This window comes from Idiotropiscis lumnitzeri, chromosome 5 (assembly GCF_059441095.1).
Source record: "Idiotropiscis lumnitzeri isolate Australia: NSW breed Sydney's pygmy pipehorse chromosome 5, RoL_Ilum_1.0, whole genome shotgun sequence".
Taxonomy (NCBI): domain Eukaryota; kingdom Metazoa; phylum Chordata; class Actinopteri; order Syngnathiformes; family Syngnathidae; genus Idiotropiscis; species Idiotropiscis lumnitzeri.
Genome location: NC_142395.1, coordinates 21,039,340 through 21,058,463, shown reverse-complemented (window position 1 = coordinate 21,058,463; position 19,124 = coordinate 21,039,340). Strand labels below are relative to the sequence as shown.

The window sequence follows — 19,124 nt, the reverse complement described above, 5'->3', positions numbered from 1 at the left end:
AGTTTTAATGGAGGGAATTAATCCCAAATGGAGAGAAAATTCTTCTATGGATCAGTACAAGTGGATGAGAACTGAAAGTAGATGATTTAGCCTTTTGATCCCGAGTGCATTGCAATCAACACATTTACAAAATTGTGAAGCGTAACGGAATGGATATTTTGACCTGAATTTAATCCTACTAGAAACATAAAGTGGACATTTTTGGGGATGGTAAAATTTTGTCACATGCAAACGGTGCATTTGTTACATCCTTTTTAATAGACGTTGCCAGAAAACAACGTCGTCTCAAAAGGCCCAAATATTTGTTCCTCCTCCCGCCTCCCAATCTGCTCACGTGTCATGGAAGACGTTTATTCATGGGTAAATTAATTTAGGAGCTCAAGTTCATAGAACCACTTCACGTTGTTCGACTGTCCTGCTAAATCCTTTCAGTCTACATTTTACAGACTCTTTGTCTCGGATTGTGAGAGTCTATGAAATTTGCTACCGTTGCTGTAAACATACTTTATATTGCTTAAATGTTAACATTTGAAAGCTTGAAGCACAGAATGTCTCCAGAAGCACTTGTCTGACAGTTTACTTGACTCGGCTGTAGACTACAGAGTTAAAAGATTATGTTCTGTATTTGCTCAATTGTAATGTGACCGAAGAACTGAGTGAAAAGGCACAGGTTGCTGACTTAAACTGTCTGCTTAAGCAAAGCTGGGGAGACTTTTCACTTTGTGTTTTCCATGACTGGAAAATTGGTCAAACAATTTTTTAGCCATGACATTGTGGGAACACTGTGGAAATTTCACAGAAAATCTCTGAGCACTTGAGAGATGAAAAGTGTTCATTTTGTCTTTGAACTCAGATTGCGACAATTATCCTTTGAAATCATCACAATAATTTCTTGAGGATTGACAAAGGCTTGACATTTCTCTGAGATCTGATAATACTCTAATGCACTTTTAATCGTAGGCACATTGTTCTTGTAGTGGCAAATAAAATTTGAAATCCATTTGGCTCTTGCTTTGACAAAGGACCAAAATCCCTCAAACTGTGAGGCCAGCTTGAATTTTTCAATAAGAAAGCACGAAAAAATTCTCTTCCGCACATTGCTCGTGTTGAGGCACTTATACTTTGAAATCAATCTTTGATGCATTGCAGTAATCCCGCAAACATTTGCTGACAGCGTGAAATTACTCAGGAAAAATCAGTTTTGACACTGCCGTGAGTCTGCGGACTCTCCATCAGAGAGAAATGAATGGTGACATTTCGGAACTCAACAAAGAGAGCCAAAGCCCGACCTTGTGGACTGCATTGCCGTCACCTTTTCTCAGTACAACTTTTGATTTATAGAAAATTAGTTTGTTGTGCTGTGGGAGCGGTTGCCGTGGCAACAGTTGTAAATTGGCAGCCGAGGCAGCGGTGCTCTGCCGATGGGAGGGAGTGACAGCTCATAGAGGCACCGCCGGCGACCTGTGGTTCGGCGGAGGCGAAGAGGGACGCATACTGATGCATTTCAACTCTTTACTGTCACTGATTCACGTCCCCTTCTCCAAAAAAAAAAAAAAAAAAAAGCAACCTAAAGAAAGGTCCGTAATGATGCCTTGCCAGTAACACTCGTCATGCAGAAGGTGGTTTTATTGCTTTCATTATTGCTTTTTGTTGTCGCTTTTCCATCTGTCTGTCAACTCTAAGAACCAAGTGCCAGCAAATGTTGCCAATTTCGTCTCTCTTTTCTTTATCTGTCCATTTTCAAGCTACATACTAGCTACATACGGTTGTCATTGCTATTATTGGATTTGTGCGGTTGTTGTTGTAAATTTGTTATTGTTTTTTTGTTTCCATTTATCAATGCCTGTTCAATCCAATGTTAAAATAGTTTGGGATTTTTCCAATCTAGTTGTTTTTTTTAATTTCATTTTAACTTTTTTTTTTTTTTTTTTATTCAGTTAGTTCTTTGAAAAAGTCTTTTATTACGGGTTTTATTTATTTATTCATAGATATCTATATTTATCAGTGGTGGGCCATGCATTTCACGCCTGGGCCTTCATTGAACTCGTACTTAGTCATACTTGAATAAATCCCCCCCATAATACTGTCATTTATGCCACCACGGCAGGAGAAATTATATACAGACAGACAAACACACAGTACTGAGTGTTGCACGACCTAGGTTCTTCTTGAAAGGTCCGTCTTGAAAATGGTGTTTTACTTTATCCACACTTTTCCCTTCATTCGGCCAAAGGGTTTTAAAAAAAAAAAGAATATATTTGAGATTTTCGAACGGTCGCCAGTTACGAGTGACGGTGTATTGATTCCGCAAAGCCCTGCCCCCTCGCGAGTGAGTATCCAATCACAAAACGTGTTCATCACCATCAGCGTGAGGCCAGCGAGAAGGCTCACTGTAACCAACTCGTGATCTGATTGGCTATCGCAGCTGTCTATCAAAACTAAAAGGCCATTGACGACGACAGAAGAGATGCCCGCACAATTGCATCTGAAGGCCTCGGAAAGAATAGTGCGCGTTACTGGTATTGTGAAACCTGCCTGGCAACACGAGCTAGCGGAATTCTGATTGGATAAAAACTCTCACCTATAAATACAACGCTAGGATATAATATGACATCAATGTGAAAAACATGATCATTTTTTTCTTGATTATGTTAGGCCAGCACAGAAGGCCTTGACGGCATAAACAGCATGCGGGTGTTTTTGCTTTTTGTTTTCTGTCTCCTTTCCAAGCAAGTTCCAGCAAGTGTCATTGTTGCTGTTGTCTTTTGGTGCTGCTTTCTGCGATCACTTTTCTCTCTGTCTGTTCCCTCCCAAACTATATCCGAGAAGGTGCTATTGATACTGCTGTCTTTTATTATTGCTTTTTGTCATCCGTCTTCTCTCTGCCTTTCTGCTCTCAAGCTACATACCAGCGGGTGTTTATGCTATTGTTGTCGTATGCTCCATGAGTGTGTGAGTGTGTGCGCATTATATTGAATTGTCCAGTGCTGTTATCTATTTAATTCCAGCAGCTGCAGCGGCAAGTTGAATTCTACACGACGAGAAAGGGGACTCATTATTCCACTGACATTAAATCAATAGAACGACCCAAAACAGTGAAAACACACACACACATGCATGCATGCATGAAGACCCGCGCAGGCGCGTGCACATGCGCCAGAAACAATGAAAGTCCGCACACAAATCAGATGTACGATGCATGAATGCACTTTACGACTACATCAATTACTGCAGTCCATCACTTCGTTTTTACAAAATCTTCTGAGTCCTGCGCGCACACACGCACATGCGCACACGCACACACACACACACGCAATCACGGCAAGGCCTCCTGAGGGTGCTGGTGGGCATGGCTGATTGACCCTAGCTCACCACGTCTGCCCGGCTCTCTGCCAGAAAATCAGCCAATTAAAAAGATGCCGCCGCCACAGTGGCACCGGAGGGGGTGCGGGCGATTGTGAGGTTAGGAGAGGGGCATTCTGGGTAATAGCAGCTGCACAACCGATCCAAACCGGGAAGCAGCTGCGAGGCGCTGACCTGACGGTGGAGCTGGCCGCTTCTCACGCATGCCGTCAGTCACACGATGCTTGTTGTGATGATCTTGTCATCAGTTCGCGCTGCTCATGTTCAAATACATGTTGTGACTAAGCAAGATTGTACGACGTCCTGACCCAAGTCGTTACTTGACTTCTAAGGATTGTGTTGTTAAGTCTTGCAGGAAAAGAAAAATAACGCAGTCCAGAAGCTAAAATTTGACAAATCCTGATGGCTAAAACAACAGGTCACAAATGTGAGCATTGCAAAAATGTTCAGGGCAGGTAATGCAATATCTAACAAAACCAACGAATGTAAGAATTATGACTGCCGAAGTGCTGAATAGAATCCAAGTCAGACATAACAGACCCTGTTGATCGAAAATTGTACAAAATCACCCATGGACCCAATAACACCGTCTCAAAATGTTTGCCCTTAGTTGATATCTGGTAAAGACCTAAGCGTGTCTAATTTTGACTGTTCAACTACTGAATAGAATACAGAACAGAAGAAAAAAAATCATCAAAGTTAAAACTTTAACTAAGCTTAGAAGAAACAAGAATTTTCTTGGGGGAAAACAAACAGTAGAGTATCAAGTTAACCTAAGCTATCAAATTCTGACTGAAGTGCTGAATAGAATTCAGGTAAAACATGACAGATTAAAAAAAATCAATCAATCAATTGAATTAAAAAAAAAAAAACTAGAACAAGAGACTCAAATGTAATCTAGCAAAAAGTTCATTAGGGATTTATATATCTACCAAACCAAACATGACCTAAATTCTGAAAGCTAAAGTGCTGAATAGAATCCCGGCCACAAAAAGTGGATTAAAGTTATTTATACATGTCTATTAAAAAAAAAAAAAAAAACAAGATAAAATAAAAACTGAGCAGTGTCAAATGATAGCATTTAACTAAGATCCTGTTCAAGTGCTGAAAAGAATCCAGTTGAAACATGAGTGGTGTGATGGTACTCACACGTGCTGCGAGAACTCGGGCGGCTCATCGTTGACGTTGGCCATGCGCACCCTGACGGTGGCCGTGCCGGTGCGCGCCACCTCTCCCTTGTCCACCGCCATCACCACAAACTCATACAGGTGGTTGGGCCTCTCGTAGTCTAGTGGCCCAGCCGGGAAGATGGTGCCGTGCGGCGACACGGTGAAGTCAGGACTCAGCGTGTAGTACGTCAGCTCCGCATTCTTCTCAGAGTCGCAGTCGCTGGCAGAAACTAGACGTTGACACACACACACAAAAAAAAAATATAGCACATTGAAAGAGCCAGCAGAATGGACCTGCTGGTCTACTCGAAAATGACAAAAACATAGGTCCAGTAGAATGGGAGAGAAAATTCTTGGGCCCTTTGGATTCACTTCATTTGGACATTATCATGTATCTCTACATGATTAAAAAGAAAATGATGTCAATTTACCATTTTGTAATCATGTACAACCGAAGGTTTTTACATTTTTCTTCCAGTGTACTAACACAGAAGTTCTCAAACTTGTCACCGCCAAAAAAAATAAAATAAATAATAATAATAAAATAATTAGAAAAAAAAAGTTTAGACACTTTACACTGCAGCAAACAATTTGTATGATATAAACAAATAATGCATCACGGTAGGTAATGTAGTATTTAGCGTGTGTCACAATGATGAGAAAGGATGACACAGTTCATGGAGTAAATGGCAAACGTCAAGTCAAAAATGCCAGTGAGGTGAAATCCTTTCGGGCGTAGCAACATGGGAAACTGCCTTGAAAGTAGCTGGCAGTGAATGGTTTAAGAATGAGTGAGTCATTAGAAAAATTAAAGGCAATAATAATACAAATTAAAAGCAAAAGTATTATTGAAATGCAATTAGATTTTTTTTTTAAAAAAGCCATCATAATTATGAAAAGTAATATTTAATGGCAACTGTAAAAACGATGGAAAGAATTTTAGTAAATATTAAAAACAACCTAAAAACAAAGACAACAAAGTAGTAATAATTACAGTTAATAATTACACTAGTAATTTAAAGAAGTAGTTAGCTAACCTTTACAAATCCGAAATTTGACCCAAATGATTTAAGTTCGTAATGTCACTTTTTCGGGTTGAATTTAATTTTGAATTTTTTTTAACTTAAATAATTTCAATTGTATAACTCCCCCCAAAAAAATTGTAAAATAAAATTGCGTGCTTTATTATTTTGCCGCTATCACGCTAAGCTAAGTGTTAAGAATGCCAAGATTAACTTCAAATTTTACAGTGGGGAGAAAGTTCCTTATTATATGGGACCAATTTGTGCAAACCAATTAGTGTTAGCAGAAGCGCTAATTGCGCGTTTGGCCCGATGTCCGAGCAACTTATTGTTGGCAAAGGTAACGCTCGGGCAGAGCGAGCGAGCATGTTTGGAATCGGACGCATTGGGAATCCATGCAGGCCGAGTGGCAAAGTGATTGCCTTGCGGAAAGGCCACACGCCACCTGGGACATGAACAAGCATATTTTCCTCTAACGAGAACTTTTTTTTTTCCTTGCAGTCAAACTCTCCATTCTCCAATTTATCTTACTTTGCATTAAGCCGCAGCCGAACATGAATAAACACGACGTGACTTCCACTGCTTTATTGCCGTGGAGGCTTCTGGCAGTCGAGGGGAAAATAAAAATAAAAAAAATCATAAAAAAATGGCGCGTCCTAGTAAATGATCACACGCTTTTATTAAAGGCGGCTTTATGAAGTGACATTCTCTTTTTGATTTGTTTGATTCCGTAATTGTGCTGCTGCTACGCGATGATCCGCAGGGATACAACGCAAGTGACACCTTTTTATGCGCTTCCAAATAATCATTTACTTTGCATTTTTTTTAAAGCTGTCTCATTTAAATAGGAAAACAGAATCAAAAAAACTAATACAAACTGAAAATACAATAAACTAATATAAAATGCAATTAAAGTAAGTGTAAAATTTGCAAACTGATAAAAGTGTGTCTGCTCTAATACATTACTTTAAATATGAGAAGTAAGCACAGTTTATACATATTTGGACCCAGACCCAAAGGTCTACTCAGGAGAGCCTTTACCTACTCGAAGGGTCCGGGGAAAACCAAATGCAAGGACGGAAGCACTTTAAAAAGACGAAGATGGACAGAATGCGATTATTTTTATGAATAAGGACGAAAGTGTAAGAACGGAAGGGTGCCCAGGTCGCGGCCGGAGGACGGACGGCCAAAATTTGGGCGGTCGACTGCTATGGCCAGCGAGTCGCCCTCGCATAGGCATCCCCTCCTCGCCCACGGGCAATTTTTACACCCTTCGAACGAGGTGACCCTATCCAAGCTGGCCTCCGCTCCGCCGTGGGCGACCATATGGGGGTGTCTAGGCAGCCAACGGGATGCATGTATTATTGAAATGATCATACAATTAAAATGTTGTTATGAAACATTCATAAATGTAGCACATAATATATAAAATGCAATTAAATGTAAGTGGTCAGATATAGCCATTCATCTTTGGTTCACATATATAAATTGGACCAAAAAACTAATTAGTAGAATTATAGTTATAATATTTATAATATTATAATTAAATATTTACAAATGTACGAAATATTTTCATTTAAATGAAATTTAATTCAATTTGCATGGTCAGATTCATCTATCCATCACTAGTTCACAAATGGAATCTTACCAAAAAGTTCATTATTCGTTATTATCATTACATATTTAAAATGCGATAATTAAACACTTAAAAATGTATGAAATTGAACTAAATCTAGTTACTAGAATATGGAAGTCCAATTATATGGCAACCAGTTCAGGATGCATTCTGCATACTGCCCAAAGACAGCTGGGGTAGGCTGCAGCACGCCCGCGACCCTCGTGAGGAAAAGACGATAAGCGATTTGGATAATGGAGGGATGGCTGGATGGATGAAATTGAAAAAAAAAATTTGAACTAAAACAATTTCCTTCAAGACTTAGATGGTGATGTATAGCTTTTATTTGGCTTTAGGTGGCATTTTTGGGGGTGACAATTCTTATACTCTGCTAGCCGCATAAAAGTCAAGCCAGATTCTTTGCTCCCATTTTCTTGTAGCTGTGCTTTGCTTCTTTTTACACTTGTATGACTGTTGCCAAAAACCGTAGCAATAGTTTGATATCATTTTCAGTCGCAACGTGACAAAGAACAAAAAAAAATGCAGCAGATTGGACATGGTAAAGGTTTCATTGATTATTAGATTTGACTTGATTAAGTTTGTTGATGAGCTTTTTTCTTACCGAGAGAGACCCCCCAACGCTAATCGACACAAAGACGCTCGTCCCACGTGAAGAAAAAACATCAATTGTTCATTCATCAACAAGTTCCTGCTGCGCTGATTTGTCAGCATTGCGTGTGCGTGCGTGTGTGTGTTTGTTGTACAGAGCAAAAGATGTTGCACTGAAGAGGGGACCCTGCAGGAAGCTCCAATCGCCATGGAAACCACATATTTGCGCAGGAAGTCACTTTTTCTTTGCCAAGATGCAAGATGATGAAGGGTTACATTTGTACCCCATTAGAACAACCCCCTTCTTGCAATAACACACACACCCCCCCCCCCCACACACACACCCCCACACACGCACTTACACGCATTCACTTTTTTTCTTTTACTTTTATTAAAATAGGGCAAATTGTGTAATAATAAAAAGTGTCAAAAAGCATTATTTACCCAGAAGGTTCAGTATTAGTATTAGAATTGATATCGGCGATACTGGCTCTGAAGTCACTTGGTAAAGAAGATCAAGCTTGCCTGTATTTCATACACTTAGTTTAAATTATTTATCAGTGTAATTATCGGTATCAGTAACAGTATTAATATTGCAGCTGAATCAGCATTAGTAGCAGTATCTACCAATATCAGTATACATATCAGAATCAATTCGAACACCATGTCGATAATGGTATTACTATTGATAGTATTGATATATGTAACTTATCAATATTATTATCATTTACAGTATCAGTGTTACTATCAATATCACAATTGGTATCTAAAAGTAACAGTATTAGTATCTGCTTTGGCACTGTTGCCAGTATTTGTATCGGTATTTGTATGTTACATCCATATATGGGCAGCAAAAACTGTATCATTGGCATCAGTCTTGATACAATTCAATACGATATATTTAGATTGCGTTAACATTACCAGTATCTGTACCACGACCAGTATCACAATTGTTTCAAGGGTATTAGTACTGCTAATGGTGTAGGGAAAGTTCAGTATTTCGATTAGTTTGGTTTCTAGTTGGTCTGAAATTGATAGCAACATCCCTCCGTATTGCACACTCCAGGTACAAATCCCCATTTTGAAGTTGTTGACATGTTTCACTTGAACAGAGCGATTGTAGTATTGCCCACACTCCACACCCGTGGCTTTCTCTCTTTTGTGTGCTTGTTGCCTGGTGCGTCACGCATACGCTAACATGCAGCGCAGTGCCTGGGAGCCTTCTTGGCTCCAGCAGAAAACAAAACCAAAAACACACAAGTGCACTCTATCTGTCGAGTGCGATATGTGCAAAGCAAGCGTTGGACGGGTCAAAAGCTGTGAGCGTCAAACATGAGAGCTCGTCATGGAAGGACAACAGTGGATAGTGTTTTTGTTTCTGGATGCTTCGACTCTAAATTTTCACTCCGGGCAATAACACTATGTTGTTGACCACCCACAGTGGCATGAATTGAGAGACCCCGCACCTAAAATTTTGAACTGTAGAAGCCTTTTGGATGAAAGTGCAAATGTCTTTAACAAACACAAAGAGTCTGGTTTCCTGGATTCAAGCTTTGCGGATTACCATGACACGGATGACTGAGAGTCAGTACAGCGACTTTATAATACTCTACTTTATAACAAAAAAACATAAATGACAATTCAATAGAACGTAACGGATGCAAAGAGTTTTTGACTCCATTTTTTTTGCATCAATTCAGAGGACATTGGACTGCTGTTTCTGTTGTACGCGCCTTAGCTAACTGGGCGCAGTTTAATACAGGCATAAGGATATATAGAGACAGTCTCTGCTCCTCAGTAAGACATATTAATATTTACATTATTAGTACAAGAAGGAAAATAACTCTGTAATTTTGTACTTCAATAACAAAAAAATAATATATAGCAACTCATGAAATAAACAGATTGCGTATCATTGCGGCTCTTTCTTGTGTTTGTGATTTGGCCACCGGGTGTCAGTATAATACAGTTATCTAGACAAATGAAGAAGAAGAAGGCGCCAATATTTTGTCGAGGAAATGATTCAAATCTTTGTTTCCATCTTATAAATTTCCTCTTTGCTAGCCAGACGGCGTGCAAGCTGTTTGCCGACTGTTACCGAGGCGACAAAGCCCCGCGGCCGCTAACGCCGCTGTCAGTTGGCCTGGTCTTGTGCTGTCCATCAAAATCACCCCAAACTCGCTCAATCGCGCACTTGGAAAAATGTACCCACACTCCATCGTCGAGGTCAGATTCACTTAGTGACCTGAAATATTGGCGGTACGGGATGCGCGGAAAAGTCTCAAGAAGTCATGATGGGGAACATACAAGCAAGCATACAAGCAAGTCTCCCATCGTGGGCATTTTAGAGAGAGTTGGGTCTTCAAAAAGTAACTACCATGACCATTTGCCACCAAATTGGAACGATGTAAACTAGATGGGTGGAGCTAAACTGGACGGAATTCTGATTTTCTTGTTTATGAGTGAGTGCTGTGGTGCATTTTGGTGACTCAGGATGAAAAACACTGCAAAATTCTAATTGGACTTTTGAAACAAAAAATTACATTTGATGGATCACCATTTTTCTACATCTAGGGAACTTGACTGATTGATAACAAATCTGAAGTAGGTATATTGAACAATTGGCAGAAATTAAATCGCGAACAATTTGAGTTTTTATCCTGGCACAGCAAAATTCTTAAATTGATGCCAACAGATGCATCCGGGCAAAAAAAAAAAAAATAAGTGTTTATTAGGCATGCTGGATGACATTAGATTTTATTGCGCGCTTCAATTTTGACACTTTCAAAATTTGACTTTGCATCGGTTCCCACCTTGGAGGAGTGACGTGGCTGTCATGACGGTTTCGGGAACGCCGTCCTTGCTGTAGATGGACTGCAGGAATTCTGGAACACAGTCGTTCTCATCCATGATAATGACTCGCACCTGGGGATGAGGAAACCAGAAGATTTATGTGTGTGTCGACTGTAGTGCAAATGTTTCACCTGTATCTGTTAAAAGCATGTTTTGATAGTGGAACTAAAGCAAATGTGTTTTTGTTTAAGTCGCTATTTTGTGTCACTTGCATGCTTTGTCTGCGTCTGTATGCGTGTGTGTGCGTGTGTGTGTGTGTATCCACATCAAATAGTCCACTTCATGATGGACCTCATGAGGTGAACTGCATTTCCTTCCTGCAGATGCACCAGCTTGCAGCATTCACAGGAGGATAAACACGCACTCGCATGCACCAAAGGCACACGCGCGCACACACACACACACACACACACACCAACACACACCGCAGTGTGTAAATAGCGCTGACATTAATTCCTGCTTGGTACGATGAAATTCTGTAATATCCGTAAATCCTTTTGCAAATATCAGATGGAAAGATGGACAATAAATAAAATCCCACCATGTCAAGTCCCTGAGGTGATTTGTGTGTTTGTGTAGATTTTATTGTTTGCTAGCTGTTGTGTGCGTGTGCGCGCGTGTGTGCGTGTTCCTGCACACCGGGCATGCAAAGGCTCGTACATTGCGTGCTTGCGTTAGCACGGACTTGCCAGATTGAAACGAGAGGCGGAATGAGCTGAAACGCAAGGCTATTGCTGCACTGGACCGCTCTCACACTTCCACCTCACCTAACGTCACACTCGGCCACTGAGCACAAACCACAAATCAATGTGAACAGCAGCTACAATGCTCAACAATAAAAATGATGCGTGTATTAATGAATAGTCGACGTACTGTGTGAGTAACATTTAATGATGGACTTTTTTTATGTCTGTCCCCAAAAAGCTTGTTACTAATTAATTCACCAACCAACCATCTAAACTACCAAACTCTTCAGCCGACCGACCCAGCATTTGACTAACCAACCACAACACAAAACAACTCTCCACAAACCACCAACCAGTAAAGCAAACAAACAACAGCTAACATCTGAAAACCTGAACTAAACAACTTATGAATCAACCAACTTGCAAATTCACCAACCATCTAACAACACACTAATCATCCGACCGACCAACAGAACGACGAACCACCCGACTAGCCAAGCAACTATTTGACCAAGTAAGAAATCAAATAACCAAATGACTAACCGGCCACCCAACTAGCCATCAAACAAACTCGTGAAACAAGAATCTACCTTACCAAAAAAACTAAATAACACTGAAATCAAGCAGCAAATGAACCAACAAACCACCCAACTGCTGAACCAACTGTGGTACCAACTGTCTAAGAAATCAAACAACCAAATGACTAATCAACTACTCAAATGACACCCAACTAGCTAACAAACACATTTATTAAACAAGCACATAACAAAATTATTTTTTTTAAATATTAAAATCAGGCATCCAGGCATCTAACAACATTCTAACTTTCAAACAACCAACAGAAAAACAACCACCCAACTAACTAACAGATTATCCGACCAACTAGGAAATCAAACAACCAACTAACACCTAACTCTCTGACAAAACCAACTTAATCAAACATCTAAGACACCAAAAAAACGAAACAACTAATAAATGAACTTTCCAACCAACCGAGTAACAAATAAGCAGCGAATTCAGTAACCAACACTAAAAAAACAACTGATTAACCAACCAACCAGTAATTAAGACAGCAATCCATCTGATTAATTGAAAATCGTTTGTAACTAACCTCTGCGGCGCTGCTCATGCTGTCCTGGCCCTCGCCGGCTCGCACCAGCAGGAGGTAGCGGTGCTGGTCGCTCTCGTAGTCGATGGGCCTGGTCAGGCTAATTTCGCCATCCTCGGGCGAGATGGAGAAGAGGCTGCTGGGGTTGATGAGCAGGCTGTAGCTGATTGGCTTCTTCTGGAAGGAGACGGCCGTCGTCACCAGGAAGCTGGACAGACCAGAGGACGTAGAGAGAAGTCAACAACCAAAAGGGCAATGCAACCCCAAAAGTCAAAGATGAGAGGATGGGAAAAGTGGTAGAGAACAAAAAAAAGGACAATCAGCATGTTTGCCTCCAATTTTGACATTTCTGAGCATGGTACAATCCAATAATCATTTGAGCATAACATCCGAAAAAGCCCGAAATGAGCCTAAAAATTTGAAACAAACTGGTTGACTTTCTGTGTCTTCTGGCGTGGCTTCTTGAGACTTTTGAGTTGGTTTATCCATTATAGATATGTCGACCATAATTGATGATGTTGAGCCAAACTGGCCGGAGGGGTTGAATTTTTAACTCACTCACTGCCGCAGAAGTTCATATTCGGCAAATGCGATCGAACCGTTGACGGCCAACTCATCAAGTAGGCATGGAAGACCAGCTTGTCTGTGGTCAACCACGGTCATGACTCAACATGAGACTGTTGCTGTTCTGCTGTTTCTCGTGTATCTATTTGTGTGTTTATGTGATAGAATTTGTGTTGTAATTTACTGCAAACTTTTATTACACCATATGGAAAGTGCTTTGTTACAGCTCCAGCAGTTATGAAATGCGCTATAGGAATAAAGTCGTATTGTATTGTCTTCTTTTAAACATTTATTGTTTTTCTTTTGTTACTCTTTGTCCTGCTCTTGTGAGTGTTGGAAGAGCGGTGAAAATGCTATAAAACGACGGGCAATATGAGGAACTCTGCTTTCAAAACGACTGGCAATCAATTATTGTATATAGACACTTTGAAGTAAAATCTCAGAGTTGCGGCTTTTCAAGAATGGTTGCTTGAAACGTTTTTGTGGGTCTACTCATGACAGACATACCCACCAAATTTCATGTTGCTATGTAAAATTTAATTCAGGCGCTGAATTTTAAAACATTCGAAGAAGCACTTCTGTGTGAACAAAATATGAAATACAGGTTTGTAGGCGTGTGCGAGCATGTGTGTGTGTGTGTGCGTGTGTGCGGGTGTGTGTTTGTCTGTGTGTTTTGATTTGGCACACTCAGTGTCCCCGGCAACATGATGAGACCAGAGCGTTCGCTTTGCCTGTTTGCCAAACGTGTCAGTCAAAGTAAAACACCAAGTGGGCCATAATGACAAGCATCCAAGGACGCAGCCTGGAGCTGAAAGTCAGACAAGCGTGTGGGTTTTTTTTTTTTTTTTTTTTTTAAACAACAAAAACAATGATCTAAGGGTAAGTACACTTAAAACCTTAATTGGGTTTTATACCCTAACACTGTGTTAAAAGCCTAATTTGAAAATTTTGCCTATATTGAAACCGTAACCCTGGCTGAAGTTTTTAAAGTTTTGAAATTTAAAACCCTAATCCTGCTTCAAACCCCAATTTAAAAGCAGAACCATGTCTTCACACCCTAATTCAAAACCCGAACTTTTATTTGAAACACTAACCGTGGCTTGAAACACTAATTTAAAGCCTTGCATGTGTCTTGAAACACAAATTCAAAACCGTAACTGTTATTTGAAAAACAAATTTACTGTTTTAATTTCTCAAGTCTCTAATAAAAATAACCTGGGCTTGAAAACCTAATTTAAAACCTTAACCATATGTTGAGACCCTAATTCAAAACCCTAACTTCTTTATTTGATACACTAAATTAACCATGACGCCAGACTAGGTAATTGTCACATCCAACCATTCCGTTTGAAAACCCAACTTTGGCTTGAAACCTTAACTCAAAACCTTAACCCTTGGTTGAAACCCAAATTTAAAACCCTAACACTGGCTTGAAATCCTAATTTGAAACCCTATCCTAGCAGTAATGCGCGGTATCCAAGAATGCTAGCTGTCATTGTACACTCCAGTCGGACTTTAGGCGTGCACACACGCATATATGCGTGTGGGGGGGTGTGCGTGCGTGGGTGTGTGTGGGGGTGTGTGTGTGTGTGTGTGCTTGTGCTAATAAACAATGATCTAACACACCATAAAAGGGTGTCCTGCTTTTGTCGTGCAACCTTTTGTTTGCCGCTGTGTAAATCAATAGCCGTGATGCAGTAATCACTTTTGTGCTGCTTGTTAAAGGCGTTGAAGGCCACGGCCGCGGCGGTGTGGTAGCGCTGTTGTTGTCGCCCCAGGCACAGAAGATGAAAGAAAGCTTTTCACAAAACGCTTTATAGAAAAGTTTTTTTGTGCAACTTTGCATTGGTAAAAGCTGCCTGCTGTACAATCCGCTCAGTCAATACGTGAACAAAAATATTGGAACACAAAGAAATGATTGGTTGCTATGACTAGCCCAAGTCGTCACAAGTTCGCGGTCATCAAAGCACAAAACTGCTTGAAACTCTAAATTAGAAACCGTATTTTAAAAGGTGTCTTTCAACCCAATCCAAACTTTGGCATGAATCGCTAACTCTGGCTTCAAACTCTCATCTTTGTGTGACTGCACAATTTTTTTAACCCTATGCTTTTTTAAAACCCCAATTTCAAGACCTATTGGGTTTGAAACCATACACCAGATTGAAACCCAACCGCTGATTTCCAGAACTGCCTTGAAAACCTACTTTGAAACGCCAATCCTTTGTGCCCTAATTTTAAATGAAAATTTTTCTTTAAAGCCGATCTTGAAATCCCAACATGTGGGCGGCCATTTTGTCACTTGTCGTCACCTAAAAATGACATCACACATGCCCAGGGCTCAAGTAACGACCGATAGTGGCTCAGCTGCAGAAAAAAGGTGAACCTTTAGAGACTTTAAAACTCTCATTTGAAAACCTTGTCTTGATGACTTAATTTTGAAACCTTATTTGCTTGAAACAGATGTTCTCTATCAGACGTTGATGCAACACCTATACATAATTGTCAATGTTTAAATTTGACCTTCGGCAACACGGCCGTACTCACGGTTGTCCCTCAGGTGTGTTCTCAGGGACGGCGATGGTGAAGGAGGAGTTGGTAAACTGTGGCGGTCTTGCCCCCGCCACCACCGACACCACGGCGGGGATGCTGCGGCTTCCCAGGCGGTCGGCAGCCACCACCGTCAGCAGGTACTCGCGATCGCGCTGCAGCGGCAGCCCCGTGGTCCGCACGTGGCCGCTCTTGCGGTCCACCTCGAAGCGACCATCCCCACCTGTACAAAACAAAGATTCCTCTGAACACAATCTTTCTTTCTTTTTTTTTGTTTAAATTGAACAGGGACAATAAACTTAACACCCAAGACAATTTCAGTCTCCAAGAATACATGCACTATGAAGCTTCGAAGAAAATTTGACAGAGTCGTCAATTAAACTCACGCATAGTTTTGAAAACACAAAAGAGCAAAACATGTCCATAGACGAAATCTGGCCGTACTTGGATTGATTTTGTGAGTTAACATGGAGATGCGGTAAAAGAGACGCGTCCCCTTGAGGGACAATTACGGTCTCTTCTTCTTGTTGTCTTTGTATAAAAAGTCCAATACTGCTGAGTCGTGCTGAAGTTCCAAGTTGAAAGGCAAAGCGGCAAAGCAGCAGAAGCTGGCAACAAAGTGACTCGCATAACAAAAAGTACGCAGAGCAACAACAAGTCGGAGCTGACAATGTCGACTTGATGGACGAGACACGACAGCTTGTCAACAATACGCCAAGACTTTTACGCGGCTTTCATCGTTGATATGGCTTTGGATGGGAGGGAGGTGTGTGCGTGCGTGTGCGTGCGTCTGCGTCTGTGTGTGGGGGTGTGCGTGTGCGTGTGTGTGTGTGTGTGTGTGTGTGTGAGAGGGAATTGACAATAAGGAAGCTGGTAGAGTCTCATACTTTGCTGCAGGTCAAATTGACCGGATGGTAAAACATGCAGCGGGTCAAATTGACCTGACCTCTATCAAGGAAAAAAAAACGGTCTTGAAACCCTAATATGAAATCTCAATATTTGCTTGAAATCACACACTGGCTTAAACACTCATTTGCAACGCTAAAGCCTCAATTTAAACCCAAACTTTTGCTGGAAAACTAAACCCTGGTTTTAAAATCTATTTTGAAAACCCATGTTCTCGAAAACCCTGTTTTAAAGCCTTAACCCTGACTTGAAATCCTAAAGCTCTAAACCTAAACACCTAAACGCCTGTTTACTGCCGCTTCTTCTCTTTTCTGCCCCCTCCTTCCCCTGCTTGGGAATTAGGTGATGGGGACATGCTTTGAAGATTACGGCACTGACGAACCGGGAAGGGACCTGCTCTGCCGAAGTCGTCTTCATGCAGCGCCTTTTCTGATTTCCTTATATTTCAGCACTTCATTGAACTACTTGTTGGCCTGTTTGCTATTTCTGTTCTTTCTTTTCTGTTCCCAATTCCCCGAATTAGGTGATGGCGATTCACTTGGAAGTGGCTGTACTGAATTTACACCAACTGACCGGTACAAGATCGAAGGCTCATCTTCGGATATGCTGCCATGGATATTACGGCCCTGGATGAGGACCCACTCCACTGAAGTCATCTTCCTGCAGCACTTCATTCAATTGACTCTTATATTATCTCATCTATTATTGCATAGCATCATTGTATGTGCCAAATGTTGCCCAGTTGGCATCCATTGCAGCCTGGTCATCCTGGAAGGGGGATTCCCCCATCTGTGGTCCCTTCTCAAGGTTTCTCACTTTTCCCCTAATGAGGTTTTGTGAGTTTTTCCTTGCCCTCCTGGGGGTTAAGATCGGGGATGTCGATTGTGGCTATGTAAAGCCCTTTGAGACTGTCTGTGATTAAGGGCTATACAAATAAAATTGACTTGACTTGACTTGACCAACCCAATCTTGGCACGTGACTTTGAAGCACTAACCCTGCTTGAAACCGTAATTTAAAACAATAAATCAGATTTGAAAATCATAGTCCGATCTTAAAACCCTAATTGAAAAGCCTAACTCTATCTTGAAACCCTAATTTGAAAGTCTCACCCCTGTTTGAAATAAAAACTACTTCAAATCCCACTTTGAATCCCTAACTGTGACTTGAAACCCTAATTTGAAAGCCTAATCTTTGCTTGAAGCTAACCTAACCAATTTTGGGACCCTACTTTGAAACCCAAACCTTTTCTATTACTTTGAAACAAAACCACTATTTGAAAGAGTAAACCTTGCATGACACCATAAGCCTGGCTAGAAATCCTAACTAGAAACCCTAACCCAGGCTTGAAAATCACACCATGCCTTTAAACAGTAATCTGAAACCCTAACTCTTCTTTCACGCCCTATCACTGGCTTTAAACCCAACTTCGAAACACTAACATTGTCTTAAAACCCTAATTTGGAAACCCAACTCATTTGAACCTCTAAAACTAACTTCAAACTCGAGATTAAATCACGCTCCTTCACTTGAATTCCTAAACTGACTTGAAACCGCACTTAAGATCTTAGAGACTCCAAACTTTGCGAGGAACCTTGACCCTGACTTGAAATCCCAATTTGAAATTGTAAAACCCCGATTGGAAAGAGTATACTTTATTTGACACATTAACCCAGGCTAAGCATCTTAATTACAAATCCCTGACCTAGGATTGAAAACCAAAACCTGCATTGGAAAGGTGATCGAAAACACCCAACTCTTGTTTGACAACCAGACACTAACACCCTACTTTGAAACCCTAACCTTTTCCCGAAATCTCCAATCCAACTTGAAACCACATTTTATAGGCTTAAAACCTTAAAAGTAAACTGTAACCTATGCTTGAAACCCTAACCCTGTCTCAAAACTCGCATTTGAAACCTTATCTCAAGTTTGAAAACATCATTTGAACTTGGTTTGGCATTTAACTGCAGAGTGAAAAGAACAAATGAACCCACCATCTGCCAGGAAAAACTCCACATCGCCGTTGAGGCCCTCGTCGCCGTCCTGGGCGTGCAGCTGGTAGACCAGTGAGCCGGCGGCGGCGTCGGGTGACACCACAGCCAGGTAGGGTGCTGGGACCATGCGCCACTCGGGAACGTTGTCGTTCACGTCCGTCACCGTTAATTCCACTCGCACCAGGTACCAGTCCGGTCCTGCAAATCAGGAAACACCTTTATAATATTGTACACTCTCCTCAAAACAGTTCATGGATTTTTGTCATTTTCCTTTTTTATTGCAATTATCTTTGTATGTATCATATCAAAAAGAGCAAAAAACTGTGGTGGTCCAACAATTCTGGAAATTAAAGTTAATTTACAAAACCAAATGAAAATTAAGCAAGTAATTTAAAAAAAAACACTATATTTTATTCATTGATTTTTATTTTTTTTTTCTATGATTATAATTGACAATGAGAGGCCTTCTTATTTTTTAAAAAGATTTAATTTGTGTGTTTCCTATCAAAACCAAAAAAAAAATATCAATGTTTAAAATAAACCTCCAAACAAGTTGTTAAAACTACAAATTTGATTTTTAACAGTTTCACTCTTATTTTCACAGAACACTTTTCAAGCTGTATTTTTTTTTAAATGCAATTTTTTTTTAAATAATTTATGTATTGCAATAATTAAAAAGATATGAGT

The 19,124-nt window shown here is 40.5% G+C and overlaps 1 protein-coding gene across 2 annotated transcripts in view; it reads right to left on the bottom strand.

The window, feature by feature from the left end:
• LOC148337257 (neural-cadherin) overlaps positions 1–19,124 on the bottom strand; it is a 211,861-nt gene that overhangs the window by 120,335 nt on the left and 72,402 nt on the right. For both annotated transcript variants that reach the window (XM_088296160.1, XM_088296159.1), the window contains exons 2-6: positions 18,438–18,635; positions 15,534–15,759; positions 12,429–12,633; positions 10,592–10,703; positions 4,513–4,762 (exon numbers count right to left, since the gene is read on the bottom strand). In XM_088296160.1, the coding sequence (XP_088152286.1) occupies positions 4,513–4,762; positions 10,592–10,703; positions 12,429–12,633; positions 15,534–15,759; positions 18,438–18,564 (920 nt within the window). In that variant the 5' untranslated portion in view covers positions 18,565–18,635. The remainder of the gene's footprint in view (positions 1–4,512; positions 4,763–10,591; positions 10,704–12,428; positions 12,634–15,533; positions 15,760–18,437; positions 18,636–19,124) is intronic.